Source organism: Phyllostomus hastatus, unplaced genomic scaffold (genome assembly GCF_019186645.2).
Source record: "Phyllostomus hastatus isolate PE091 unplaced genomic scaffold, TTU_PhHast_1.1 phas_scaffold_1066, whole genome shotgun sequence".
NCBI lineage: Eukaryota > Metazoa > Chordata > Mammalia > Chiroptera > Phyllostomidae > Phyllostomus > Phyllostomus hastatus.
Genome location: NW_025334004.1, coordinates 31,950,212 through 31,977,498, shown reverse-complemented (window position 1 = coordinate 31,977,498; position 27,287 = coordinate 31,950,212). Strand labels below are relative to the sequence as shown.

The window sequence follows — 27,287 nt, the reverse complement described above, 5'->3', positions numbered from 1 at the left end:
ACCAGCGTCACTCCCCCACGTCACCCAAAGCCACCAGTGTCACTTCCGCACGTCACCCAAAGCCACCAGCGTCACTCCCCCACGTCACCCAAAGCCACCAGTGTCACTTCCGCACGTCACCCAACGCCGCGTCCTCTGAAGGCAACAAGCGGGCACATCAGCGCCAGCGCCCTGGCTCGGGGTCCGCCCCCTCCCCACGCCGCTGCATTCGCAGCCCACTGCCGTGGGCCAGCGGCAGGTGCTTTTCACGATGGCCCACCTCTTGGTCTACAGACGGACACACGTGTCGACACTCGCCACCCCCCACAGCGCAGTCCTAGACGCACCAGCTCACTTTATAAAGCTCCAGACCCGCTCCCAAAGCCAGCCAGGCGGCACGTAAAGCACCCCTGAACTAAGGCCACCGAGCGCCCACCCAGCCCGACACCCTCCTGCGTGGGAACGTGTCTCTGGGAACGACACCACGGCAGAAGAAAGGACGGAGGAAGCCCGCCGTCTGCCCGGGAGAGGCCATTCGACTGACGTGGTGGCTTTCCCCCGGGGTGGCTGGCTTGTCTCCATTTGTGCGTCCTCCTGGCGCCATCTGACTCATCGAGGCCCACGGGAAAGGACCCCGGAAGCCCCGTACACACGGGGCTCTGCCTCTGAAGCACTGCGCACCCTTCCGGTGGACAGGGTGGACACCCTGCTGCCTCCCGTGGACACCCTGCTGACCCGGGACCGGGGCTGGCTCCCCCGTGGGCAGCCCCAGCCCGGCACAGCTGTCTGCCGCCGCCCTGGCCCCCGAGAAACCGAGGAAAGGAAGGAGCAAGAGGGGAGGGAGGGAAGGGGAAAGAGAAAGGGGAAGAGGAAGCAGGCAGGAGAAGGGAGGGAAAGGCCGTGGGGGGCCTCCGGAGAGTCCCCCGGGCGCTGGCCGGGGACACCTACTGGTTGAAGAGCACGCGGGAACGCACGATGAACTTGAAGATGTACTCCAGGGCCTTCATGGCCTTGTACAGCTGCTCGCCGACGCCCGGCTTCTCGGCGCTGTCCACGTAGTTGCGCAGCACCTTCGTCAGCTTCCTAGTCACAGCAGAAACAGAACGGCTCAGTCCGGGGACGGGGACAGGGACGCCGACGCCTTGGGGCTGCGCGGGGACAGAAACACGCCGGGGCTGGTGTTCTGCGGGCTCCCGCGGGTCAGTGCCTGCACATGAGTGGAGTGCAGTCGGGACGGAGGAAAGGGCCCCACAAAACAGCTCTTGGAAGACTGTGACCGCGACCGCCGCACCTGACGGGCACTCCGAGTTTCAGACATCTTTCCGGGCACTGAGATGTGTCGTGTAATCGAGTGGCTTGCACATGAGGACACCGGGTTTGGAGAGGGATACCAGCTCCTCCGGGTTAAGTGAAAAGATCACAGGATTTCCTTTATAGCCCAAGACAGGCACAGAAGTAAATCTTTTTAGCCATTGGACTGAAAATGGTCTGGAACTAGACAATGTTCTCCACACACTGAATGTACTACGTGTAAAAAACGTGCAGGGAACGGTGTGCTCAGAGACGCTGAAATGTTGCATTTTGTGTTACGTGGATTTCACCGGAACTCGAAGGAGGCATTAATGACGAGATGAAACAGTGGGTGGGACTGGGAACCCGTTCACAACCTCTCCTTCGTTTTCTAGAACGAGGCTACTCACACTCAAAACTAAAATTTTACCACCAGTGTTTCAAGCAGGAAACACTCTTGATTCCTTAATGAGCTCTCTAAGAATCTCCATAGAGAAGATTGTGGACAATATATGAGAACAACATGGGTACCACATGAAAAGTTCTATAATGTTTACATTTTCTAATAGGATTGACTAAATCTTATATTGTACAAGTACAGTGATTACACGTCTCTTAGAACCTCTATCTTTATAAACTGTCATCTAAAAACAAGTAACGCACTAACACGAAAACATTTAAAGCCTTTTACCATGGTAATAGGAGTCTGGTTTATAATATACCAAAATTGGTGACAATTATTTTTAAATTTTCCATGTCATTACGTAAGTAATTAGAAACAGTTGGCACAGATACAGTACATATTGAAAGCCTGAATTCACAGCTTCGTAAGTTAGAGTAAGTGCTTCTTTCATAAGTAAAATTTTTTTTAAATCCCTGGTACAAATAAAAGAAAAAGCACTAAAGTTTTTCTATTTTTCTGTAACTCAAATACCCAGAAAGCCCAAGTGGTAGCCAATTTGCTCAAAGTGTCAGAGTAGATGAAAAGGTTAATTAAAAACAAACAAAAAAACAGAGTCCGAGAGGCACGTCCAGGCATATCACGGAAGAAGACTAGAATCATAAAAACATCCACCCCATTATAAATGAGTGCATGCAAATTAAAGCAACCAAGAGTCAACAGCGTGCCTACTCTCCTCAGGTACACAGAACAGACTGCAGGTCAGGTGGCCAGACAGGACGTGGAGAAGCAGGAACTTGGCTGGTGGGACGACTGCTCCGCACTCCGGCCGACAGACGGGCCCTGCCTGCCACCATTAGCGATGCTCAGACCCTCACACAGCAGCAGCGGCACCTGCGCACCTCACGCTGCAGCAACAAGGACAGGTATTCAAGGTGTCCACTGCAGCCCCGCCTACGGCAGTAGAACTGAACACCTACACCGTGCCAGCGTCCGCCTGTGAGGCGGGTTAAACAGAGTGCGCTCCGTCCTTCCAACGCCGTGCTGCACGGCAGTTAAACACCAAACCCGGGGCCGGGGCTCAGGGTGGACCCCACAGCAACATGGGAAAGTGGCCAGTCATGGGGTTCCTTTCTTTACAAAGTGCAGAGCGGTTCCAGACCAGCAGCTGTGGGGGGCCAAGGGGTCCCTGCCGCAGCCCTCTCTCCCCGCCTGTCACCCTCCTGTCCACCTTGTCTGTCCACACTGATGGCCGGCCGTGCCAGCCACACCATCCCGGCTCCTGCTGCCGCACGGCGGGCCTCGAAGTCAGACTTGTCTTCTGAAACAGTCTCTGGGCTCTTCTGGACGTTGTGCGTTTCTACGTCAGTGTTTTAAACAGGCTGGTCCGTTTTCCTCACAAAGCATGCTTGGGTTTTGACTGGGGTTACATTAAACTCTGGGGGACTAAGGAAAATACACACTTAGGCAACAGTTCATCTAATTATTTAGTTCTTTTAAAATTTCTCTCAGCAACGCTTTGTAATTTTCGGGGGAGAAGTCCGATCTATCGTTGACTACATTTATTAATGACTTTTTTATAGTATGTAAATTACATTGTACTTCCAGTCTCGTGTCCCAGTTGTTTGCATGGGTGCAACTGAGCTTTCTGCATCGGCTCTGGATCTGCCAGTCCTAGTAATTTTTTGGGGGGAGGGGACTTTTTAAAAGTGGGTCCCTTAGGGACTTGTTAATCACATGGTGTGAAAATAGAGACAGCTCTCCCTCTCTCTTTCCGGCTGCTACACATCTGGTTATTTCCCCGCCTCGCCGCTGCACTTCCAACTCACTGGTCACCAGGGGCGCAGAGGACGGACCCCCTCGTGTTCGCGTGACAGGCGAGCGGCCCTTCCTCCTCGGCGCCCCCGGCCACACTGCTCCCCGTTTGCTGAGACGGTTCAACATAAATGGGTGTCAAACTGGGTTGAAGACTTTTCTACATTTTGGAGATTGAATAATAAAAGCAAAAACCCACTAAAGCGGGGGTGGCCCAGTAGAACCTCCGGCAGCGATGGGGACCCCCTGCACCTCGGAGGTCCGGGGCAAAGGGGGCACCAGTCACGTGGGAGGGAGGCCCAAAACAGCTCCAGGGACAGGAGCTCACTGGCCAGAAAGGAGCCCATGGGGGCCAGAGGAACAGTCCCCATGCCGCTGGCACCCTCCCTGCCCAGCCCTGGCCGCCCCGACGGGGCCCCAGCTCCCACGAACGACCCACACGCAGGGGCTCGTGAATGAGGGCTGGGCCCACTGCCCACGGCCACCTTCCGTTGATCTCATTGCCGCTGCGAGAGAGACTGCACTTGCTGCTTCTCCTGCCCACGAACTGGCCCCAGCCGCCCCAGCTCCCACTGAGGACCCCGACTGCGGCGAGGCTGCTGGCCCACCGTGCTGAGTCTCAGGGATGATTACGTCTCTCCTCCGAGAGGGGCCACTGGGCCGCGGTTCGGTGGAAAAGCAGAATGGCCAGCATGACACATACGGAGGTGATGGCACATCCCCGGGCAGCTGCCGGCCACCTCGGTCCCCCTGCCCGGGCTGCGTCCGGGCTGCCAGAGGAAGACGGGGACACGGGCCCCCACCCCGACGTCTGTGAGGAGCTGTCCGAGGTGCAGGCAAACAGGGCACCCCCGCCGATGGAACAAAAGGTTTGAAGTGAAGCTACTGGCAAGTCAACAGACAGAGCCACCAAAGCCAGCTCCGTGCGCTGGGGACACCGCGGCTCCCGGCCCCCTCGCGGCCCCCCGCTACACGGGCCCTCCAGAGCACAGGGAAGGCCCCGGCGGGCACCGGGACGGACCGGGTCAGACCTCTGACCTCGAGCTCACGGCTGCGCCCAGGCTTTGACCTAAGCGTGGCCAAGGCCCGGCTGGGAGCGGGGACCCAACGTAACGGCACTGAAGAGACTCCACTCTAATGATTCCACAGGAGAGGTTCCTACGGGGATTATGCCAAGTCACTACGTGGTACACCTGAAGCTAATATGATACCATTTGTCTACTACACTTTAATTTTTAAAAATGCATTTAAGCCCTGGCTGGCGTAGCTCAGTGGACTGAGCGCGGGCTGCGAACCGAAGTGTCGCAGGTTCAGTTCCCAGTCAGGGCACATGCCTGGGTTGCAGGCCATGACCCCCAGCAACCGCACATTGATGTTTCTCTCTCTCTCTCTTTCTCCCTCCCTTCCCTCTCTAAAAATAAATAAATAAAATCTTTTAAAAAATGCATTTGAGAGAGAAATGACTTAAATCTCTTTTCTCACCGCAACGCGCACAGCTAAAAGTTTGAACAAATGTCTGTGAACCCCACCGTGAGAGACAGAAGGCGCCTCATCCCAGCAACTCTAATAACAACGAAACCTCACACCTGCCTGGTGCTTTCCCCGGGCCAGGCAGGAAGCACTGCGAACAGCTGACACGGAACAACTCATTCAGGTGCTCAGCACACCTGTCGCCGCCGTGCCCGCTTTACCAACGACAAGGGCTGAAGCCGGAGAGCTGAGCACCACAGACTGCAAGGGGCAGAGCTGCAGTCTAGACCCAGGCGGTGGGGCCCCGGGACTGCGCCGCTCGGCACCGGGGGAGCAGGCTGTGTGGCCCGGACGCGGCGTGCGCCCTGCGGCGTGGGCAAGACTCACGGGGCGCCCACAACGTCCAGAGCGGCTGGGTGGGTGGGCGGCAAGAACCCAAGTCAGCCACGGCGGGCGCTTTCGGGACAACAGGGAAGGTGTTCTCCAACGGACAGAGTGATACACTGACAAGCAGCATCCTGAACTTCATGGACACGGAACCACCCGTGATTTCTAAACAGGAACACACGCATGTATTTACTCGTTCCCCAGGTGCGTGCTCGGGGAAGCTGCGGGGAGGGCACGGTGCACCCGTCTCTCCGTTCTGTCCAGCGCGAACTAGAAATCTCTCAGACAGGCAGGAGACGTGGAGGACAGAAAGAATTCATGCCAGAATGTTGGGATGATTGACAACGTACCTCTTTGGACAAGATTTTTCAGTTCTGATAAGAGGGAAGCAATAATAAAAACTACCCCAGTATATTCAGCGTTTTGAGGAGGGGAATGTATGATCATGGACAAAAGTATACAAAAAAAAAACCCTCTTAATAACAAACACACAAAAAGAAAAACTTTGGTTGTAAAACGACCAAGAGAACTTACGTGTAGGCTAAAGTGGCACTGAAGTGTTTCTTAATGTAGGTTTCCAAAACCGGATTAAAGTGCTGAAATTTCCTGTCGGCGATGAGTCCGATGATGAACACCTGCGACAGCAAGCGGCGCTCGCGTTAGCCAGGCAGTGCGGGCGCTGTCGGGAGCTTCGGTGGCATCATCCGCACCACGTGACCCATGACCCGTGAGAGCTCGGGACCGCCGCTGGTCAGCCGCTTGCCCCTTCTTGCCCTAGACACCGCGCGGGCCTAGCTAGGGTGTCGCTGGGAGAGACCTCCCCACTCCCCGTGTATCTGCTTCGACTGGGTGCACAGGGCAGTGCTAGCAGAGCTGCCGTGACGGGTCCCCTCACCCAGCCTCCAAGGCGGCCGGGCAGAAGGGCATCTGAATGTCTGGTTGGAGGGACAGTGGGTTGGGTGGGCAGGGGGGGCTCTTACCAGCGCGTCAAACACCAGCGTGTCGAACGTCTCGCTCTCGGAGTTCTCCATCATGATGTTGAACAGGGCGTCCAGGGTGTCCTGGAGGAACTGCAGAGACACGGGCCAGGGCATGGCGTGAGCCCCGGCACTGCCCTCACAGCCGCCGAGGCCCGGCGTCGCCGTGACACCGCGAACGAACTCCGGGGATCTGCGCTGAGTCCCGCAGCCGGGCTGGCGGCAGGGGAGGCCCCTCCCGCGGGACCTCCCAGCCTGGTTCTCCTCGGTCCGGTGACAACCGGCTCGACCTCGAGGACTTCCGAACCGCTTCCCACCCTGTTCAGATTGTAAGGTCTTCGCAAGATCCAACCTCTGCCGTCTGCGAGCAGCCCGGCGTCCCTGCCCACAGACTGCCCAGGTGCCAAGCCCTGGCGTGTCACGGTCCCCCCAGAGCCCACCCAGCTGGTCCCCCCAGACAAGTGGCAGGATCACAGCACAGAGCACGACAGCCAGGGGCGGTGGCCTTGTTCACCGGGCCGTGGCCGCAGCGGCGCGGGGACACGCGCGCCGTGGAGGAGGTCCCACCCATGGGGCTGTGGAAGGTCTCCTGTGGACAAGCACCCCTCTCTGAGACCACCTCCACGGGCGAGCCAAAACTGCCCATGGGAAACGGGATCCCCACTAGACAAGCAAGTGCTTTGCCCAACCCATCCGGCAACGCCATCTCTGCCCCGCAGAAGGGAGGCCCCGGACACACGGAAACAGCCCACCGTCTGCTGGTCAGCAGAGTAGAAGGTGCCTCCCCCCGCAGGCAAGCCGGGCACCCCTCCGGGCCTGGCTGCCAGGATCAGCCGGGGGACCTGAGACAAGGCGAGTCACCTCCCCAGGCCTAAGGGCCTATAGGTGACACTGGCCAAGGAAGCGTCATTCCAATGAGGTGGGGGCGGACAGGTCGCCGGGCCCCCGGGGCAGAGATGTGGAAACCATGTCCAGGGAGGAGCAGTCGGATCGCCGACGAGATCGTGGGAACGGGGAACACGGTGAGAGGCGCCCCGAGTTCCCTGGCAAGGACGGCAAGAGGCCGACGGCAGGACGACCAGTTCCCGACGTGACACGGGGACTTGCAAATGGCAGAGGACGGAATCTCACGACCTGGGCGTCTTCCCCAGTCACGGGAACTCGTTCCCCTAGCTTCCCCGGGGGAAGCCACTTTAGCCTACACATTCAGAACCGGGGACTCGGCGGGACCCGGGGACATTGAAAATGCCAGTAACAGGGTCCCACGGGGGCGGCAGACAAGGACCTGAAGAGACGATTCAAAGTGGGGGGTGGGGGGCGCTCCAACGGCCGCACAGTGAAATGATGAGGGAAGCGATGCAACCAGAGTCGTTTATTCCGACGCGGACCGCACTGCCGTTTAATTAAAGCCACTTCACGTGATGAACGTCTGCGGGGAGAAGCCTGTCTCCTCCCGCCGCAGGCATCTCTAGAGGAGGGGGAAGCGCCGGGGCGAGACAGGCCGCAGGGATCTCGCTCCCAGGACGCCCCGAGTGGGGGGGCCATCTCGTCACTCACCGGCCGGGGGTGGCGGGGGGAGCGCATGCTGAAAACGCACGTGCGTTTTCTCGTGTGCAAGTCATCTGGGCGCAAGGGAGACAGGACCACCCTGACACTGACCCTGACACTGGAGGAAATTTCAGAACCAGCGGCGACCCCAAACGAAGCACGAGACCAGCCTCGCCTGACTGTCGGGTCCTACCGGGATCTGAGGGGACCCCTCACGTTCCCTCCAGGGCCTGCTCTGCGGGAGGCGAAGAGCCCAGTGCCAGGGCACGGGCGGGGAAACGGCCCGGACCAGCCTCTGGCGCCCTGGTCCCCAGGTCAGCCACCAGAGCTCCAGGGGAGTGAGCAGTCATCCCGGTCAGGTAATGACCCGAGCGCTCCCCACGTGGGCCCTCCGATCTCCCGGAGCCCCCACGGTGGCCGTCTGCAGAGGCCCAGCCGTTCCCCTTCCGCAGCAGGGAAAGCCAGGCTGAAGGAGGCCCAGCACCTTCCATCTGCCCTGCAGGGAGGGCCCGCGGGAGAAGGAGCCAGAACCCAAGCCTGCCTTCCCCGTGAAACGGCCCCCCACCACAGCGGGGTCCCAGGAGGGTCCCATCCACTCCGAGGTGCACGCCGATCCCAAAGGAATTGTCTGCTGAGGGGTCGGAACCAGAATCACATGCCCCCTCGGGAGGCGGCAGCTGCCAGTGAACCCCGCCCCCACCCCGGGAGGAAAACAAACCGAACCAGGCCCGGGCCCCGAGTCACCTTGACCACCTCCCCGCCGTCCACCTTCATCAGCTGCCGGAGGTTCTGCTGCAGCAGGTTGGTGTTGGACCGCCACTTCAGGAGCCCCAGCAGGTCCACTGAAAGACAAGGGCAGGTCAGTCCCTGGCCGCGGGGGCCTTGTCCGCTGTGTGCACGCCGCCCACACGGCCGCTTCGTGAGCTTCTCAGCAGAAAACCCACCCTCTTTGGAAATCTTCACCAGCTATGTGTCCCACTACTACTATGTGTCCCCGCCCGGCACCCAGTGGGGCTGAATTCACTGTTTCCACCTCTGATCACCATGAAGTTGTTCCCACGTAACAGCCTGCGAGGGTCACTCGGGAGCCTGAGAAAGGCGGCTGGCCCGGCCCGTCCACGGGAGGGGCCGGGAGAGGCAACCCATGCACCCACCGGTGCTGTGCTGGCTTCTTCTCCCCACTTTGCAGGATGAGACTCTATCGTTGCATTTTTTACATACAGCAATTTAGAAGAACAAACACGAATTCAGGTCCTGATGCTGCATGGGGACGGGGACCCTAGCGCCCAGGGACCACGGCCGTGCGGAGCTCGCTGAGCCCGCCCGGGCCCGGCTGCCCACAGCTGTTCCTTGCGTCTGTGTCCGTTTCCTGGCTGAAAGCCGCAGGCAGAATGCACCTGGCCTCCACACACTACACGGGTGAGGCGGTGCCCAGGGAAGGACTCCAGGGCAGCAAGAGGTGCGTTAAGGCAGGGAGGCAGACCCCAGCACAACGGGCTCTAGGGAAGATCAAGGGACCTTCCACAGTTTTATTGGAAGTTATTTTACGACCCGTCACGTGCAAAAACACAATCAGGGAAGGGCGTCCAATTTACTGCTGACGCTCACCGGGAACGCACGCCAGCTGCAGAGACTGCCTCCCCAGGAAAAACCCCAGGACAAACCCCAGGACATGCGGAAAGGACACACGCAACCTCGGCAACGGGCGGGATTTCAGGGGACACAGCACGCCGAGGGGGACTTAAGGGCACAGGCACCCAGGGGTGCACCTTGGGGAGCACCGAAACACCTGCACGTCTCCGCTCCTGGGGCCTCGCCCCGAGTGGGCCAACAGGGCTGGAAAGGGTGAGACACAAAGGGCCCAGCATCCCAATAGTCCTGGGTGTGCACAGCACAGGCCCTAGGGCCGAGGGCAAGTAACGCCACCTCGGTTTTCCTCTCTGAAGAATGGGCGCGGTGTACACTCGTGCACGGGGCGGGTGGGAGAGCCAAACGGCAGGACGTGCAGGGAACACTCAGCATGAAGACTAACGGCAACCGCCCGTCAGAGAGACGACCGGCCGTTGAAAATGTTAGCCACGCACGGTGGAAGTCAGTGTGATTTCACTTCGAATGGACGGGGACGTGGTGAGAAAGGCTAGGTCCTGGTGACACACTCCAGGTCCCCGGGTTCTCGGGGACCGCCCTTCATGAGTCACCAGTGTTTCTGACGACAATTAACGACCCGGGTCCCATCCCTGCAAGCGCGCAGCACCAGGGACATGGTGCAAGGGTGCACCTGGGCAGGGCACGGCAGAACGCGGCGCAGAGAGCTGACTCCCGAGGGAGAATCTGGGCGCCCGCAGTCAACGCCAGCTGGGGAGGCCCCGTCTCGCACACCCGACAAGCCGCCATCCCCACAGGAGGAATCGTGGGCTGGGGTGACATTAGAGCCAAAAGGCGTCCCCCTAACTCATAGTGAGCAGCGTCACATCAGAATCTCCTTGTTGCCCGGCAACGGTTGCTGGGAGACCGGGGGCCTCGCCTGGAGGGAGTTCCCAGGAGGGACCGACCCTGGGCCTGCTGAGATTCGAGGGGCTCCCGCTGAAAGGACTACCCCCCGGGGGGATTTCTGTGGCTTTCATGCCTCGGGAATTTCCCAGTTAGCGGTCTTCTTCTGCAGGAGTGCGTGGGTTCGGAAGGACTGTGGTGGGTCTCACAACTTCACTGCTATTCAGAACATTGTTTGATGGAGAAAATATACTCAAGTTCCCCAACTCGTGCGCCCCAACACCCGGCCCACTCCCACAGCCGCATGCGGTGGCTTCCAGACGACGGCCTTACTTTTGTCCTGTTAATGTCCACATGGTGACTGTCCCTTGGGCAAATCTGACTCGTCTGCCAGGATTTACAGACAGCCCCCAGGGACACAATTCATGATAGCAGCAGACGCTAGTAATCAAAACCTGGATCAGGAGCTAAGAGGGAAGATTCGGATTCTCAAGCTGACTTTCAAGACCGCATAGAGTGCCCTGCCATGGCTGCCATGCTGCCACATCTGGGGGTACGCAGTGTTTCAGTGGGGGATTCATGCCAGGGGCCTGGGCCTCATGCAGATGGTGTGCGCTGAGTAACAAGTGTCCTGGCCAGTTAACCACGCCACCAGGGAGCCCCAAAGCAAAGGAGTGATGGGGAGCGGCCAGGCCGGCCCAGCACAGCGGGAGGGTGGGGGGTGCCCAGGCACTGCCTGGGGCTGGGCCGAGGCTGTGCTCTCACGCGCCCGTCAGCGAGGGGCACCTTATCTCACTGCTGGGAGACTAGACCTGGCATCAGAACCAACTACTAAAAATAAAGAAAAGTGGTCATTTTCCCAGTGACTAACCAAGTGCACAGGTGAGGACAACAAGGCTCAGGGGAACGAGTTCAAGGTCACTGCCGGGGCCTAGCTCTCAACCCCAGGCCCGCAGGCTGACTCCAGACCTTGTGGACTTCACCTCCCTTTCAGGCTAATCTCAGATCACAGTGGGGCTGAGGGCTTCCCGGCCCATGGTGTCTCCCCCTTTCCCAGGCCACCGACGCCCACAGGGACCACCACCACAGAGGAAAGCCGGGGTGACAGGCTGGCCGCGTGCCCGCGCCTGCGGGAGCCTCCCTGCTCGACCGAAAGCAGGAGGGTGGGGCTCGGGGGAAAGCCCCCCCGGGGGCACGTGCCCCGGCCCCCGCTCACCGTTCTGGGTGAGCTTCGTGGAGCAGACAAGCGTGGAGATCTGGAAGGAGTCCTTGCTGATGGTGCAGCTGCCCAGGCTCTGCATGCTCCGGCCCGTGGCCGAGTGGCCCTTCTCCTCCAGCTCGGCCTTGGTGGACGGCAGGCTCAGGTAGGTGGCCGCGTCCTCCAGCTTCTTCGCCTCGGCCTGTGGGGGGAACGAGGCCTCGGTCAGCGACCCCCCCGTCTCCTATCCCTGGCTCCCCTCATCCTTCTAGCCGTCCCGCCACGTGCTCCTTGTCAGGTAAGCTGTTTGGTCTAACCAGGTCTCTGCTTCCTGGAGGTTAATGCGTGTTAGCAGAGCGTGGCCTTGCACAACACCTAGTGTGTCACTACTGCACGGCGTCTTCTCGCTTTCGGAGCGGCGGGACGGCGAGTGGTGGGGCAGGTGCGTTTGCACAGTTCAAGGGCGCCGGCTTTCTCCCCAGGTGGGAGTGTCGGCCTGGGCCGGGGAGCTGGGGGGGGCGGGGAGGACCCTGCCCCACGCGGCGCCGCGGCGCAGCCCCCCACCTTGTAGACGATGAGGTCGTGCCCCCCGTCCCTCAGGGTGGTCCCGTCGCATCTCATCAGCTTCACGAACGCCAGCGCGAATACCTTCTCCGACTTATCTTTGGCTGCAACAGAAACCAGGAGCCACCCTCAGCCGCTGTCGGGGCAACGCCGCGTCAGGAGGCGCTGCGGGGGCCACCGTCACGGAAAAAAAAATGACAAAACCGTATGGACAGATGGAAAGGAAATGCAAGTAGAGGGAGAAACGGACCAGGTTCACCAGCAGGAGGAAGACTCTTGTCACAGTGGGGCCGGCTGCGCCCAAATCAGCCTCCAAGGTCAAAGCGTTCCCGTCAGAATCTCTGCAGAGAGCTTACTCGCGGGGCCCAAAAGCAGATTCGCGAGTCAAGGACCAAAGGGACCTGGTGACTTTAGAGGAAACCCTGCAATGCCGGAAGCCACGAGTAACTGTAAAGCGATGCTAACGGAGACCGTGTGTTCGTGACCCAGGGACACACACACCACTGGGAACGGACCGGGTCTGGGAGCCACGGTCAAGGACAGCCAGAGGGGCAGACCGTTCGTTCACTGAGAACACTGGCCGTCGGTGTGCAAAGCTAAAGAGGTGGATCCCTCCCTCACCCCGTGCACGTGCACGGGTTCACTGATGCGGACGCCGGGCGACTAGGGCCCTTTCTCTCGGGCGAGGAAGTTCTCCCGCCAGGTGTCTGCCCGCGAGACCCCGCCCTCCTTTCGTCCAAGTTCCTGCCGAAGCCCCAGCGGCCCCGCGGGGACCAGCCGGAGGAGATGAGTGACGTGGCCGCTCTCTTTCCCCTCGCCTGACTCACCCTCCCTCCTCGTTGTCACGGACCGATCATGGACCGATCGTATCCCCCAGACGGTCACATGGGCGCCCTCACCCGCATGCGGCGCTGCGGCAGGTAAGCCCGTTTGAGAAGGTGCTTCAAGTTCGCTGAGGTCACAAGGGTGCCCCTCTGACCCCACGGCACCAGGGACCTTCTCGGAGGCGGCGACACCAGCGCCCCCCGCCTCCACGTGAGTTCGCGGCGAGAAGCGGCCGTCGCACCCTGGAAGGGGGTCCTCACCCAAACCCGGCCGCGCCGGCACCCGGGCTGCAGACTTCCGGCCGCCAGAACCGGGGGGAAACACGTGTCCGCCCCGCACACGCCCGTCTGCGGCACGCCCACGTGTGCATGCGTGTGCGTGTGTTGTTTCCGTTCACAGTCCCCCCCCACCACCCCCCCGGACTCTGAACAGCAGGCACGACGTGCGTTTTCGCTCTGCTCCCTCCCCAGGGCGTGAACGGGTGCTCACCCTAGAACACGCTCTCAGGACAGGCCTGCTCTCCCTGGGGGGGTGCCGCCCAACAACTCTCGGGGACCAGAGAGAACAGAACCTGGTGCTGTGTCGAAGCGGGGAAGGTGGGAAGAGGGGCGACCCCGCTGGGTGGTTGGGAAAGGCCCCTCTGAGGACCCAAAACCAGGGTCCATTAGCATCTGGCACATAGTAGGTGCTCAGCAAATGCTAAGTAAATGAACAAATGATTGCCTAACCAAAAACAGAGGGTCACAGTAAAAAATGTGGGCTCCAGGGATCAAATAAAGCTCTCTGTGAAAAGACACCAGAAAACATGAAATGTCTTCACGTCCTGATGAAAAGAATGGGCCATTCTAAGGCCGACACAAAAGAACACACAAATAAAGCTCGTCTCTGTGAAAGCAGCCATGAAAAGACCTGGACCGTACTGAGGGCCTCCCCCGATCCTACTCAAAAAGTAGCACAGAACAAAGATGTACGCTTTTAGTGACCTTGCACGTCTTCACAGCAAGGGGATGGGCTGCACTTGGTACACGCTCCTTAGCAGCTAGTACGAGAGGTAGGTGACAAATTTGCAAAGTGCCAGGGGCCACAGGAGGCCACCGGCTGCCGCGGCAGGCAGGGCGGCCCCACCCAAGCAGGCCTCCTGCAACCGGGGGACGGACGTCAGCTCCTGGCAGGCAGGCAGGCAGGCAGCTGGCGTTCCTGCAAAGCCCGAGTGGAGCCTCTGGAATCGCTAACACGTTGCTGACGAGTGTCACATAGTTACATCAGCAACTAACTTTCCGCGTGAGTGCAGGGGCTCTGCAGATCCCAGCCCAAGAAATCCCGTCGCTTGCTCCCGTTAGGGGAGAGCAGCTCAGATCTGCTTGCCAGGAGGGAGAGCGTGCGATGTGGCCTCCGTTTCTTCCACCCCTGACCCAGAGGTTGTGCCAGCGGGCCCAGGGGAGGCCCGGGGGGCCGTCGTCCCAGCAGCTGACAGCTCCCGACTTCGGCAGCACCACACTTCGGATGCTCGCCACGTCTCCGGGCCCCCGCAAGCTGGGGCCGGGAGACTTCATTAATTATACAGATGTGGCATGGTGTGTCGGGTGACAGCATCTTGTCTATAATGAGCACTTAAAACTGACAAGGAAAACAAGGATTTTGAAAATTAAAATGCTACAGAAGATACCCCTCTGCCCTGCTGTGATTTATTAATTAGAGAGAATGAGCTTGTTATGAGCAGGAGCGTGCTCAGATTCGGAGACCAGCCCTCCGTGGATTCTGGAACCTGGGGTGCCCTCTGGCGCCCCCCACCCCCGCTGCCCTGAAGCCCGCCCAGCCGTGCTGTGGCCAACTCCCACCCGCACTCACGCTTCCACTGGGGCAGGGCGCCTCCAGCCCCCGGCTGCGCCCTGGCTGAGGATGCCCCTGTCCCCGGGGACCCCCGGCGCACGCCCCTCTCTGCTCGGCCCCCACCTCTGCCTTTCCCACGGCTCCCCGGGCTGCCCTTCTCGCCTTGCTCCTTACAAACCGACCTCAGCGACTCTTCTCACGGACAAAATGGTGTGCAAGTCAAAACGGAAGAGAGGACATCAAAAGACCAGCAAGTCGCAAATTCAAGAAAATTTCAGGAAATTAAGATCTCCGGTGATGGTCTCGATGAAAGCGCCGAGAACATTCCCGGGGAACGGGCTAAGGCGGGACGTGAGCGGAGGTGCCCGGGCCTCGGGGCGCTGGGGCGCCCGGGCTCCGGGACTCGCTAGAACGGTCGCAGAACAATCTAGAACAAGCGCGGCCCACGGAGTGCCCCCCGGGTTTTCCGCTGACGCACGGGACGACGCGCCGTTACTCACAGTCCTGAGAGGATCGGTGGCGGAAGGTGAACCGGAGGTGGCTGCGGTTGGCGTCCTCGATGGGGATGGCCACCTGGCGGGACGCAACAGGAAGTGTGGTTACGCCGTGGCCACTGCGCCCAGACAGCGTGGGTCCCCCGGAGCCCCCTTTCCCACTGCACCGTTTCCGAGCCTCGGTGGGGAAAGGCGGAATCCCCTCCGCGGTTTTCCCAAAAGCACCCAGGTGCCTTGTGGGACGGTACACACAGCAACACGGTGAAGGGCGCCGGGCCGACTCCGGGGCACGGCTCGAGGTTCGGTGAACACTGAGCCTCGCTGTTAAGACTCTGTTTCTAAGAGCTGCCATTTTCGCTGTTCGCCCCTCCCACGGTGTCTGCACCCCTCTGGCTGCGGGACCTGCCCCCGGCGGCTGGACGGGAGCTTTCTGGTTGTGACATCTCGCATCGCACCCACAGCCAGCGGCTGGCCTGCCGTGCGGCCGTCCAGGCCTATGAGGTCAGCCTGGGGCACTGGGAGATGCTGGGCCCGCGGCGGGGACAGGGGACAGGGGACAGGGGAGTCTCCCCGCGAGACGCTGTGCACACAGGCATCTCTGTCTGTCTCTACTCGGTGTGAAGACAGCGTCTCACACATAAAGCAAACCCAGGAAGAGAAAAACAATCCCGTCTTTAGAGGACTCTGCCGTTTGTCTCCATGAAAGTCCTATTTTTACGTTCAGAAGGAAACGAGGGTAACTGTGTTCCAAAAAATGCCAGTGCGGTTCCTTAGCAACCTCGAGGGACTCTATGGAGAGCTGTCCCGCTGCTCGGTGCCCGGTGGGGCACGCGGCCCCTGGGCGGCTGGTGGGGCGGCGGGGCGGGGGGAGGGGCTTCCCTGGGCTGCAGATGAGCATTTCATCATCACCCACCCCCGCCCCCGAGGGACACAACGGCCATGCCGACGGTACCTTCACGGTCTCAAACCAGCGAGGCTGTCTCACTTGGTAGTAAATCACGGACTTGTACTCCGAGATCGCCTCGTCGCCAGCGCCGGGGAAGATCACGTGCTTGAAAAGAGGGCACGAGGGGTCGCGTCAGGGCTCCCGGCGCGTGGCACGGCGGGCAGCCCCCACCTGCCACCCCCGCTAGGTGAGCTGGAGGGCGGCGAGAACACTCAGGGGACGGCGACAACCCCGTCTCCAATGGGACCCAGCTGTATGACGCCTGCGGCAGTGGCCAGCGTCCAGCCTTGCGCCCAGACATTCCGGATCCTGAGGGCTGCACGCGTGGGCACGGGGCGAGCCCCACCCTCCCCTCCCTGGCTCGTGGTGACGTCCTGAGGGTGCGCAGGAAGTCGCCCGACCTACTCAGTAGGTCCCGAATAAACAGCTACAGACCAAAGTTAGGAGGTGGTGACACTCCCTCCCGTGCGGCCCCAGCTGCGAACCATGACCATCAACCCCTGTGGGAGCAGCAGGGGGTGAACCCAAGTGGCAAAGGCCAGCACTGGCCAGTGGGACAGCGCCCAGAGCCACCCGGAGAGAAAGGAGACCCGCAGCTCAGGTGCACACGCAGGGACCGCCCTCAGCCACAGGCCACAGAGGTCGCTCGGGCCACAGGGGCAGGGCCACCCGCCTTGGTGTGGCCTCTGAGCATGTCTCAGGACACGGAGTCCTGCCGGCTGCAGTGACCACTCAGGGGCAGGTCCTGGTCACCTCCGCCACCCAGGAGGACAGTGCCAGGGCCGCGTGCGAGCTCAGAGCCCAGCTCCACCTCCGGCCGGCGCTCCGAGCCCGAAGGAGCTGGTGCGCTTCCTGGGCCCCAGGTCCCCCTTGTCTCACGTGGAGCCAACGAGAGCACCGGACTTCCGGGACGGCCGGCGGCCAGGACCCTGTGCAAACCGGCCCCTAACGAGCCGGAGGAAGGGGAGAAGGAACGGAGGCTCCGCCCTGGGGTCGGCAGAGGGTCTTTCGGGGTCTGCGGTGGACCAGAGGTGGACGCTTGGGAAGGGACAGTTAGACGCCACGGATCCGACCTCGCGACGAGCAGTACCTCCAGCCGCTTGCCGTCCTCGTCGAACACGGACACCGTGACCTCCACGTTCTTCGCCGTGGTTTTGCTTCCTTTGTCGAAATCTCCCTGGACTAACGTCACGTAGATATCGTTTCGAACGTCACCTGGGGGGGAAATTACGCCTTTAAAGCCAGTCCACGATCCACTGCATTGCCGTGAATTCCGCAACCCCGTCGGACCCGCTACCTCTCCCAGCAGGGTATTGTAAGCGCTGTACCAGAGGGCTGTGACATACTTTCCGCCCAACACTCTCAGCGTACAAAGGCCCGACAAAAGCAGTTCTCATCATCATCATCATCATCATCGTCATTCCAAGGCCCTCGTTATCGGCGTGGCCCCTGCCCTGGGCAGCCCGCGCCCCTCGCAGGCCAAAGGCGGTCTCTGGGTCTGCGAGGGCTCAGCCCCTCTCCGGCCTCCGTGGCTCACGGCGACCCATGCCCCCAGCCCTCGGGAGACCGCCGGCTGTGGCCGTCTGCGTCTCCGCAGCCGAGGAACACTGCACCATCCGCCGGGACCCAGGGTAACGGGCAACGCCGGCCTCGTGTGCAGCTCGCTCCGGAGGTGAGGGAAAAGCTGACGGAGAGTTCAAAGGGGCTGGGGTGGGTCAAGGGGGAGACCCTCTGCTGGAATTCCTCTCCTTCGGGCGGGGCTGTCGGAAACCACACCTGGGCGTCTTTTTTTTTTTTTTAATTAAAGTAGAGGGGACACACAATACAGACCTGTGCATTTTAAAGTGAGAGGGGACTTAAATTGTGCAAAACAATGCAATTATTGAGCTCGAGAGTTTCTTCCCACCGAGGACGGTCCACCCGGAAAGCGCAGCAAGCTTCGGCGGCTGCGTGCTGTGCAGGGAGCGTCGGTGCCTCGGGGCGGCCGCTCTGCGGCCCGTCTGGCCACCCCCGAGGCTGACCCGCCTGCTGGCCACCGGGCACACCAGGAGGTTCTCTCCCGAGTAGCAAACAACCCGCTCTGGGCAAAAAACAAAGATCCCTCAGGAAAAAATATCTCCTTGCATTCTTATTTGGGTGTTTTTTCCCCCTGTTCTACTCTGGCTTTGACGTATCCAACTAGTAAATTAAGTTTCCATTTAAAAGTCATTATTATAAAAATCCCAGTGGGTCGCCGCCACAGCCCCCGAGGCTGCTGGGAAGGGAGCAGCCACACCGCGGACCCAGCACGGAGAGGCGTTAATGACGGGGCACGGGCCCGGGGCCGGGGGCGAGGCCGAGGGTCCAGGACCCGCCGCCAGTGAGCCGGGCGGCCGGGAACGAGCCACCGAGCCTCCCACCCAGTTACAGCCGCGCACGGCTGAGCAGGCTCGTGGACGAGGCGGGGCGGTCTGTGGGACCCTCGGCCCGGAAACGCCATAAGGGCACACAAGCCATAACCCAGAGAGTGACAGCAGAGTGACAGCAGCCTCACGGAGGCCTCATCAGCCCGAGGACCAACACGTGTCAGGAGGCGGCTAAATGCCAGGGTCCCCGTCTCCGTGGAGAGACCCAGAGACGGTCACTGTGGGGCCACCCCGAGTGAGACCCCACTGTTTGTCGGTAAGCCCCACAGACGGGTGCTCAGCACAGGCCCCCAGCACCTGCCTCCCGGCTCCAGGGTGCCATTTGGGGGAGGCGGGTGCTGGACGGAGGCGCAGGCGGCCTCAGAGAGCCTGGTTCCTTCTGCCTCACCCCAGCCTCCGCTGCTGTCCCAGCTCAGGGCAGGCTGCTGCCCCGCCAGGGCCCTCGGGGCTCCGGGATGTCCGGGGGGGTCGGACGGGAGGAGAATGACCAGCAGCACGGGTGCCCCACGGAGCAGCGAAGAGGCATGACGGCGCCACGGGACGCACGCAACAACAGGGGCCAAGGCCCGGGCTCCAAGCGGAAGTCCCCCATGCCATCTCTCCCCCAAGGGCCTGCGGGCCACAGCCAAGCCACAGAAAACAGGGGACTCACTCAGGCGAGAGCCCTGCCCCCCGGGGACCCCCACTCCCCACGAGTCTATTGTGAGGGGACGTTACCGGTTTAGACTTGCTTTTCAAGCCTCAGTCATAAGGGAAATAGGACCGGCGTGAACCAGAAGTTCCTCGGGCCTTCCTGTGAACAGGAGGGCCTCGTACGGCCACCAAGCCACAGGACGTGACCTGCAAATTTGCATCCCAGATCCACACGCAAACAGGCGTGCACGGGGACGTCCAAACGAACGGGCTGCACACGGACTTGACCGCTGCACGCAGTTGATGCGCCCCGGCCCCCAAACATGCTACGTGCCGCACTTCCTGTAGGGCGGGGCCACCAAACACCGTCCAACCAGCTGTCGCTGTCTCTCCCAGTGACTCACCAGCAACCCCGAAACAGAGGGAGGAGGAGGAGCCTGTCCCCAGCCACCCTGAAATCAACAGAGCCGTGTCTGACAGCATGCACACCGGATGGCCCTCCGTCCCTGCAAGCACGCGGCAGGGCCCTATGAAAGGTGGCCACGGGGTGGACATGAATGATGGGGCAGTTTGGCCCCCTTTCCTCCGCCCCTCAGCCGTGGGACTCCGGGCTGCGGCGGGATCTTGATGGGAATTAGTTCCCCCAGTTTGCAGCCTTCTGAGGTGCTTAAGCGGAAACGCCAGACTATTCACGTGAGCGCTGACTGTTCATGCGGACCAAAACGTATCCCACAGATACCAAGGATAAATATTAACACGCTTCCCAAGATCTCCCGAGGATCAAATCCGATTATTAATATGAAAGTTATTTGGAAACTGAAAAGTATTAGATAGAAGCGCTTAATCTTGACCTGGAATTCCGTTATTGGTTTCATCGGCTGGAAAAGCCACGACCGGGCCCCAGCGATTCCGGTACAGGGGACAGGCACGAACGGGCGGGTGCCGGGGCGCACGCTCACGCCCTGCCCCTCCTCCGCTCCTCACACCCAGGTGTCCGTCCGGACTTGCAGGGTGTCCACGCCTCCCTCACGCGACCCTTGCAGCACCTGGGAGCTGACCCCACCCTCCAGCCGGTCCGCCTCTGCCCAGCTGTCCCGAGGGCCAGTGAGGGCGGGGAACACTGCTGGGAAGCACGCCCTGTGTTTCAGGGCGCGCTGGGTCTGGGGAGAAGCTGGAGGCACCAGGCCGCACGCCCAGCCTCCCCAGAGGAGGAAGTCATCGTGCAGAGGGGGCCGGCAGCCGAACAGAGGGGGCTGCAGAGGGAGGGGCCCGGGCTCCGGGCGCACTCGGAGGCCCACTCCGTCCCGTCCTCGGTCCCGTGAGCTGACCCTGAGTGCCCCTGCTCACCAGGGCCCCCACCAGCTGCCGTCCGCGTGGCGCCCCGGGGCCAGCCAGGCGACACCGCCCCCCGCCCGCCCCCGGCCACAGCCACACCGCGCGCAGAAACGCAGAAACGCGGAAGGACACCACCGCTCTTACCAGGCATGATTATCTCCGGGAAGCCGGTCTTCCGTGCCACAGCGGTGGTCCTGTCCACCAAGTGGGGGAACTCCTTCCGGATCTGGTGGACGTCTCCAGGGAGTAACTTCAGGGTCACCCACAGACCTGGGGGAGGAGCAAAGGGCGCGTGGGTCACGCTGCGTCTCGTGCGCTTTTGAAAGAAGACGGCACAGAGCCGGCCCCGGCGAATGAGCGACTCCTAATCCGCACTGCGGCGCCTGATCAGGAGACAGCGTGTGACAGCGTGTGACAGCGTGTGACGGCGTCCCCGACCTTCCTGGCACCAGGGGCCAGGTTCGTGGAAGACAGTTTTTCCACGGGCTGGAGTGGGGGGATGGTTTCGGGGTGACCCAGGCGCCCTACATTCGAGCTCGCCTCCCGCCGGGCGGCCCCCGGTTCCTGATGGGCCTGGAGGTCGGGGGCCCCCGGTGTAGGAGAAAGAGAGGAAGGCGGGACCAGGAAAGGGTGGCCGGCCCGGGGGAACCACCATCCTGATGAGCTGATGAGCGGGGACACAAATCTTGCTCGGGAGGCGCTTCCCGGACCCGTGAGCACACTGATGACAGTTGTGCACCACGGCCACCTGGCCCAATGCGCACACCTTAGAGCTGATGCGCATCCAGGGTCGGCCAGAAGGTGGCGTCCTGCTGGGCGAGGGTCAAAAGGCTATCACTCCTCCCTCTCCCGAGGAGGAGGAGGACAGTGGAGAACGTGGGAGGCAGCCCCACGCCTCACTAACCCACCCGAGTCCACCCGAGTCTCAAACCACTAAGCGGCGTCCCAGGTCCCGGAAGGCGGGGAGCGGTGGTGCGCTGGGTCACGGGCCACCCCGGGGCCAGCCCCACGGGGCAGGGACAGCCACCGCCAGTGCCCACTCGCAGTGTGGCAGCGCAGGGGGCACAAGTGCCCCGGCCAGCGCCCGGCTCTCCCCACCCTGCAGGAGACAGACTTCCACACCCGCTCAGCGAGACGAGAGGACGCCGCCCCACCCACGCTCCATCCTCGGAAGGCTGACGGGGAGGCGCCCTTTGCAGAGAACACCCCAGAGCAGCAGAGCGACTGGACGTCACAAGAGCAGGAGAGGACGCGGCGGGCACTCGACAAGACCAAAGGCAGGAGACGGAGCAGCTGCCGGGCTCCGCCGGCCCTTTCCACGGACGGCCCCCAAGATTTGTTGAAGTTCTCATGTATCAGAACCCCAGGTCGGAGGGCAGGCTGTCGCTGGCAGCGGCCACATCAGGGGCTCTGTCCCTGAGTCTCCGGGGCCTGGGCTGCTGGCTCCCTGGTCACTCGGCTAGGTGGGCCCTGAAGTGCCCGTCGGAATATAAAGGCAGCTGTCCTCACTCACACTGTCTGTCTGTCCGTCCAGCTAGTCCCCTCCAGACACGCACCTCCAGGGAGCCTGGGCGATGATGCACCGTGGCGTGGCGCTGGCACGGGGCAGGGGGCCAACGGGGAAACCACAGAGGAGCCGCACCCGGCCCCCCTGGCTGCCCCGTCTCCGGCAGCTGGCACGGAAACACCTCTGCGGTCTGCGCAGGTCGCCCGGCTGCGGTTGACGAGGCCCACGGCACCGACGACCCTCTACTCCTTGCCAGCGGGGGAGCCCCTTCCCCTTGCTGCCTCCTCACTCCGTCTGCTGTATTCGGAAGTGTCCAATGAACACCCACTGTGCGTCCGACACACACCAGTACCGCAGACCCGGGGCGAACGCTGGTTATCACTCACTATATCCCCGCCAGAGGCTTGGCTTTATTTCTTTCTCGTTTTTTTCTTTGTATTTTATTATTTATTTCCTAAACCATTTTTTATCTTCAATTATAGTTGGCATGCAGTATTACATTGGTCTCAGGGGTACACCCCAGTGACCAGACATTTATATAGCTTACCAGGCAACTAGCAAAGAACGACAGGTGGGAACCCCCCCACACACACACACACCGCCACACTCGGCTCACCAAGCCAGGTGCCTGACTGCGTCTCCCCGCTGGCCCAGAGGGGGGTCCCCTCTCTCCAGTCCACTCAAAGCGCCACAAGCTGGGGGCAGCCCCGGACCTGCAGGGCAGGTGAGCAGGTAGACCTCTGAGTGGCTGGACACCTACCCCCGACTCTGCCCTCCAGGAGAGCAAACCAGGAGATGAAGGGACCCTCACAAAAGGGCAAGGGGAATGACCACAGCTGTGGACACAGCGCTGGTCCCTGCTGGGGACACCAGGGTGCAGCTAACTCCTGGGAGTGTGGGTCTCAACACCCCCTGATGGAACACAGAGCACGTTCTGCCTCTGGGCCCTCCCGTGCCCCGAAGGCACTCCGCCTGCACCCCCCCACCCCGCATTGGCTCGAGGGCCTCTGGCATCCAGGCATTCTGGACACAGCGCCAGTGGGACCGGCAGAGGCCAGCTCTGGGTCCCCTTCCCGAGAAATGTCCCGCTGTCCTGACACCGCGCCCTGCTTTTCCTGTCTGACTGGGATAATACAAGTCCATCGAGACTCTGAGGACCCTGCAGGAGCAGGGGACCCAAGGGAACAGCTGGCACTGGGCCTCTGCGCGGTTCTCAGTGAAAGCGCACACCGGGAGGGCTGCGAGAAGGCGAGTTGGGGGCCAGCTGCAGACGGCTCTGCCTTGACCTTGACCAGTCGCGTTTCCTCAGCGTCTTGGGTGGGGGTGTTGGTTTGGCTGCTGTTTGCCAGGGTGGGGGCGGCTCACACCAGGAGAGAGCCACAGGGCCCATCTGCGGCAGAGGACGGGGTCCTCAGCCCCCAGGAGCACTCCCCTCCACACAGTGGGACATAAATCCGGGGAAGGGTCTCCTAACAGCGCACTGGCGTGGGCCGCTACACAAGGACACAGGCCGCTCACCGAAGCTCCAGGGTTCAAGGGCAGAGTCTGCAGCTCACACGCAGAGACACGGATTTCCCCGCCTGCGCTAAAAGCAGCCTCAACAGGAGGCTCTGACGGTGACTTCCCCTCGGGCTGCAGGCAGGGCCTCAGTAAACAGTGGTTTTCTGGCCACGCCCGGTCGCCCGAGTGCCGACTGTCACCAGCTGGAGGTGACTGATTCATTGCCTCTGCCAACAGAAGGTCAGCTGCTGGGGAACTTGTCAGCCGGGGATTAGAAATGATGGGTGTTAGAGGGGGTGGGGGGGCAGTCCCCGCGGTCACAGCACAGAAGGGGAATGAGGGCGACAGGAGGCCGCTTTCTCGGGGGCGCGGGAGGGGGTGTCCCGGAAAACACCGCGTGGCGGTGACTAGGACGCCACGGCCAGGACCCCGGAGGGGGCACGTGCAGGGGCGGGTTTTGAAGAACGTCTCCCGTTTCGCTAACGGCAGGGTGAGGTGACACAACGGCCGGCGACAGTCCCTGTGTGCTCTCCGGGAGCCGGTCAGCGGCTTCCCAGCGGGCTGGAAGGAACGGGGGGGGGGGGGTCACTGGGCACGACCAAGGGGGGCAGCAAATCTGTTGCTCCCGTCTCATCGCCTCCAGTTCCCAAACATTTCATGGTGTCCCGCCCGGCCTTGCCCTCACACCCAGGAGGCTGGCGCTCGGCGGGGCCCACAAGTGTGACCAGCGAGAAAACCCTCCAATGCTGAAGGCCAGGCACACGAGCACACACATTATCCAAGAGTGCCATCGACACCATCCTCGTCCTCGTCCTCGTCTTCATCCTCACAACCGCCACCACCACCACCATCACCTTCATCATCACCATCCTCATCCTCATCTTCACCACCAGCATCACCTCCATCATCACCATCCTCACCCTCATCCTCATCCTCACCATCACCTCCATCATCACCATCCTCACCCTCACCCTCATCCTCACCATCACCTCCATCATCACCATCCTCACCCGCATCCTCATCCTCACCATCACCTCCATCATCACCATCCTCATCTTCATCTTCACCACCACCGTCATCGCCATCTTCCTCATCACTAGCACCAGCACCACCACCACCACCGCACCATGCCGACCATCAGCAAACTAAAATGCACACCACACAGCACTGTCCCGAGTCCGTGGAAACGGACACGTGTAGAAACAAAACGACGGAATACGTACCCTGGCCCTTGTGGTTGACTTCTTTGGCAGCAATGACTTTGTTTATGACAGTCTGGAGGAAGTCATTCTCCCCTGCCACCCTGGGTGAAAAACGGGATGACATGTTCAGCGGCTTGTGTCGAATGGCGTCGTCCAACGCGAGCCTGGAGGGCACGGGACGACCAAGACCACAGGAGACAAGGGGGCACAGAGACCCAGAGGGCACGGTCACAAGGGAACACAAGAGATCATCGTCACCGAGTGCGAGAGAGCCATCATGAGTGAACGCACGACAAAGGACAGGAGAGGTGACAAGAGAGACAGGGAAGAGCATCGATCAGGAAAATGCTGAACCACGTGAGAAAAGTAAGCACACGAGCCGCCCCGCCCCCAGGGAACGCGCGGGCACCAGACCTACGCCCACCTCTGCTGGGCGGCTAGGAAGGGGAGCTCATCTGGAGGGACGCGCTTGGGCGGCATCTAATCCCAAGGGATGTCCATCCACGTTTCTTCAATTTCAGTAATTCCAAACCACAGCATAGGGCCGGGGGCAGGTTGTTTGAAGGGAAAAAATAATACCAAGAAAAAAATCCCTCCCACTTCACTTCTTGGGACGCTTGGGCGGTCACCTAGCTCTGCTCTGGAAGTACTCAGTGTGGCCTGAACCACTTCAACGTGGAAAGAACGGCCTAGTCTCTGGAGAGCACAACCAGCGCCTCTGGAAAGCGAAATCGTGGCACGGTTGTGAACGTGATCACCGGTGTTTTGGGGGCCCACGAATCAGGATCTTTTAACAGAAGCTGCGCTAGACGAGAGAATAAATACGAACAAGGAAACGTGTGCAGAGAAATGCCACGTAGCACAGCACAGGACGATACGCCGTGAGCGAGAAAATATACGTCACGTGCGGACTGTTGAAAATCACGTTCGGAACCAGCGACAGGTGTGATCCGTCACTTGGGCCCCATTACTCGGGAGAGCTGAGTGAGGAGTGTCTTAATTTACTTCCCCAAGTTCAGAGAGAGAGAGAGAGAGATGTAGGCTCTGCTTCCCTTCCCTAAAACTTACCCTGTAATATAATAAATCAGTTTTAATGGAGCAAAAAACAGGTTCCATTAGCATGGCATTTCCCAGAGAACTGGTTTCATTGCTTATTTTGCTGTTACAACCGTGTTGCTCTTTAGTTTTGAATGTGGCCAATACCACTCTGTGTGTGTCAGTCTCCCCTTAATGGGGCGAGCAGTTACAGACTGCGGTAAGAGGTGAACACGTAATACCGGTTTGGAAAGGGGATGTTTCGCTAAGAGACAGAAAAAGAGGGTGGCGACGCGCCATCTGCAGTGACTCCCAGCCTGTCCCGGCGGCATTGAGCTGAGCGCACTGAGAACTGAACTAGGAGTCCCCTTCCCTTGTCCGACAGGTCTTTTTTGTCCCTTGGCTTTTCCCAGAAGGCACCGGCAGGCCATGGGCCATTTCCGCTCGGGGCCTGCCACCCGTGGGGCTCAGGAAACTCGGGGGTGTCCCACGCACAGGAGCGGCCGAGGGGACGGGGCTACGCCACCCCTCGTGGGCAGAGGAAGCAGCCCCACGGTATGGTTCTATAAAGGTGCATTTCACATTGCACCTCGACATCTGCCCGTGTTCAGAAATGGCGCCCCCTCTGTTCACCGAGGGAGCGGCCCGATTCTGCAGAACCGGCTTCCTCTGCAGCCCTCCCTGCTGGGGGTGACCGCGCAGCAGCCCCACCGGCCGGGCGAGCGAGCCGTGGGGGGGGGTGGCCTGTCTCGCGGACCCACAGGGTAGCCGCTGGCCGCGTGTGGTACCGAGCACTTCAAATGGGGCGGGTGTGCCTGAGCCGCGCTCGGTGTTTAATTTAATTTTGTGTTCAGGGACCGAAGGAGCCCCGGGTGGCTGGTGGCTGCCGTACGGAGCAGAGAAGTGAGCTGCGGCACGGGAGCCCCGTGAGCCTCGGCCCCGTGTGTGCGGCAGCTTTTCGGGGGTCCTCGGGCCTGGAAGACGGCACAGCGGTCCGCTGAGCCGGGCCTGGGACGCTCTCTGACCAGTCGGCTGCCTCCAGAGCAGAGAACCCCCTCCTGCCACCTTGAAGAAGTGGCCCGTGCCGGGCTCGGCCGGCTGGGCCGTCCGGCACGGACTCGTGGTGCCAAGGGCGGCGCACCCGGCCCTTCTGCCCACCCTGGCCCCTTCTGCCTGGGATCGGACCCCTGCAGCCCCCACTGAGCATCGCCAGCCTCCAGCCCCACGCAGCCAAGGTGGGAAACAATGTAACATTTCTAAAATAGAATCTGTTTCAAGTCTGAGGCCAGGCAAGCCGAATCAGAATGAGGAGCCCCGTGAGGGAACGCAGGGCGGCCGCCCGGACGGGCCGTGCCGACCCGCCATGCCGGGCGATCTGCTGAGACCGCACGCCCCAGCAGGGAGCTGTCTCTGCCGGGCGACCTAACGCGTCCTCAGCCCCCCTCCTCTCGCCGCCT

At 61.1% G+C, this 27,287-nt stretch overlaps 1 protein-coding gene across 2 annotated transcripts in view; it reads right to left on the bottom strand.

Annotated features, from left to right (window-relative positions):
* The window catches only part of DOCK1 (dedicator of cytokinesis 1), a 345,843-nt gene that overhangs the window by 265,502 nt on the left and 53,054 nt on the right, over positions 1-27,287 (bottom strand). Inside the window, exons 12-22 of one of the 2 annotated variants that reach the window (XM_045853767.1) lie at positions 24,817-24,959; positions 20,731-20,856; positions 17,304-17,428; positions 16,220-16,318; positions 15,274-15,346; positions 12,119-12,222; positions 11,573-11,756; positions 8,611-8,708; positions 6,322-6,411; positions 5,876-5,976; positions 928-1,062 (exon numbers count right to left, since the gene is read on the bottom strand). In XM_045853767.1, the coding sequence (XP_045709723.1) occupies positions 928-1,062; positions 5,876-5,976; positions 6,322-6,411; positions 8,611-8,708; positions 11,573-11,756; positions 12,119-12,222; positions 15,274-15,346; positions 16,220-16,318; positions 17,304-17,428; positions 20,731-20,856; positions 24,817-24,959 (1,278 nt within the window). The remainder of the gene's footprint in view (positions 1-927; positions 1,063-5,875; positions 5,977-6,321; positions 6,412-8,610; positions 8,709-11,572; positions 11,757-12,118; positions 12,223-15,273; positions 15,347-16,219; positions 16,319-17,303; positions 17,429-20,730; positions 20,857-24,816; positions 24,960-27,287) is intronic. The other variant, XM_045853768.1, reaches the window with a different exon arrangement.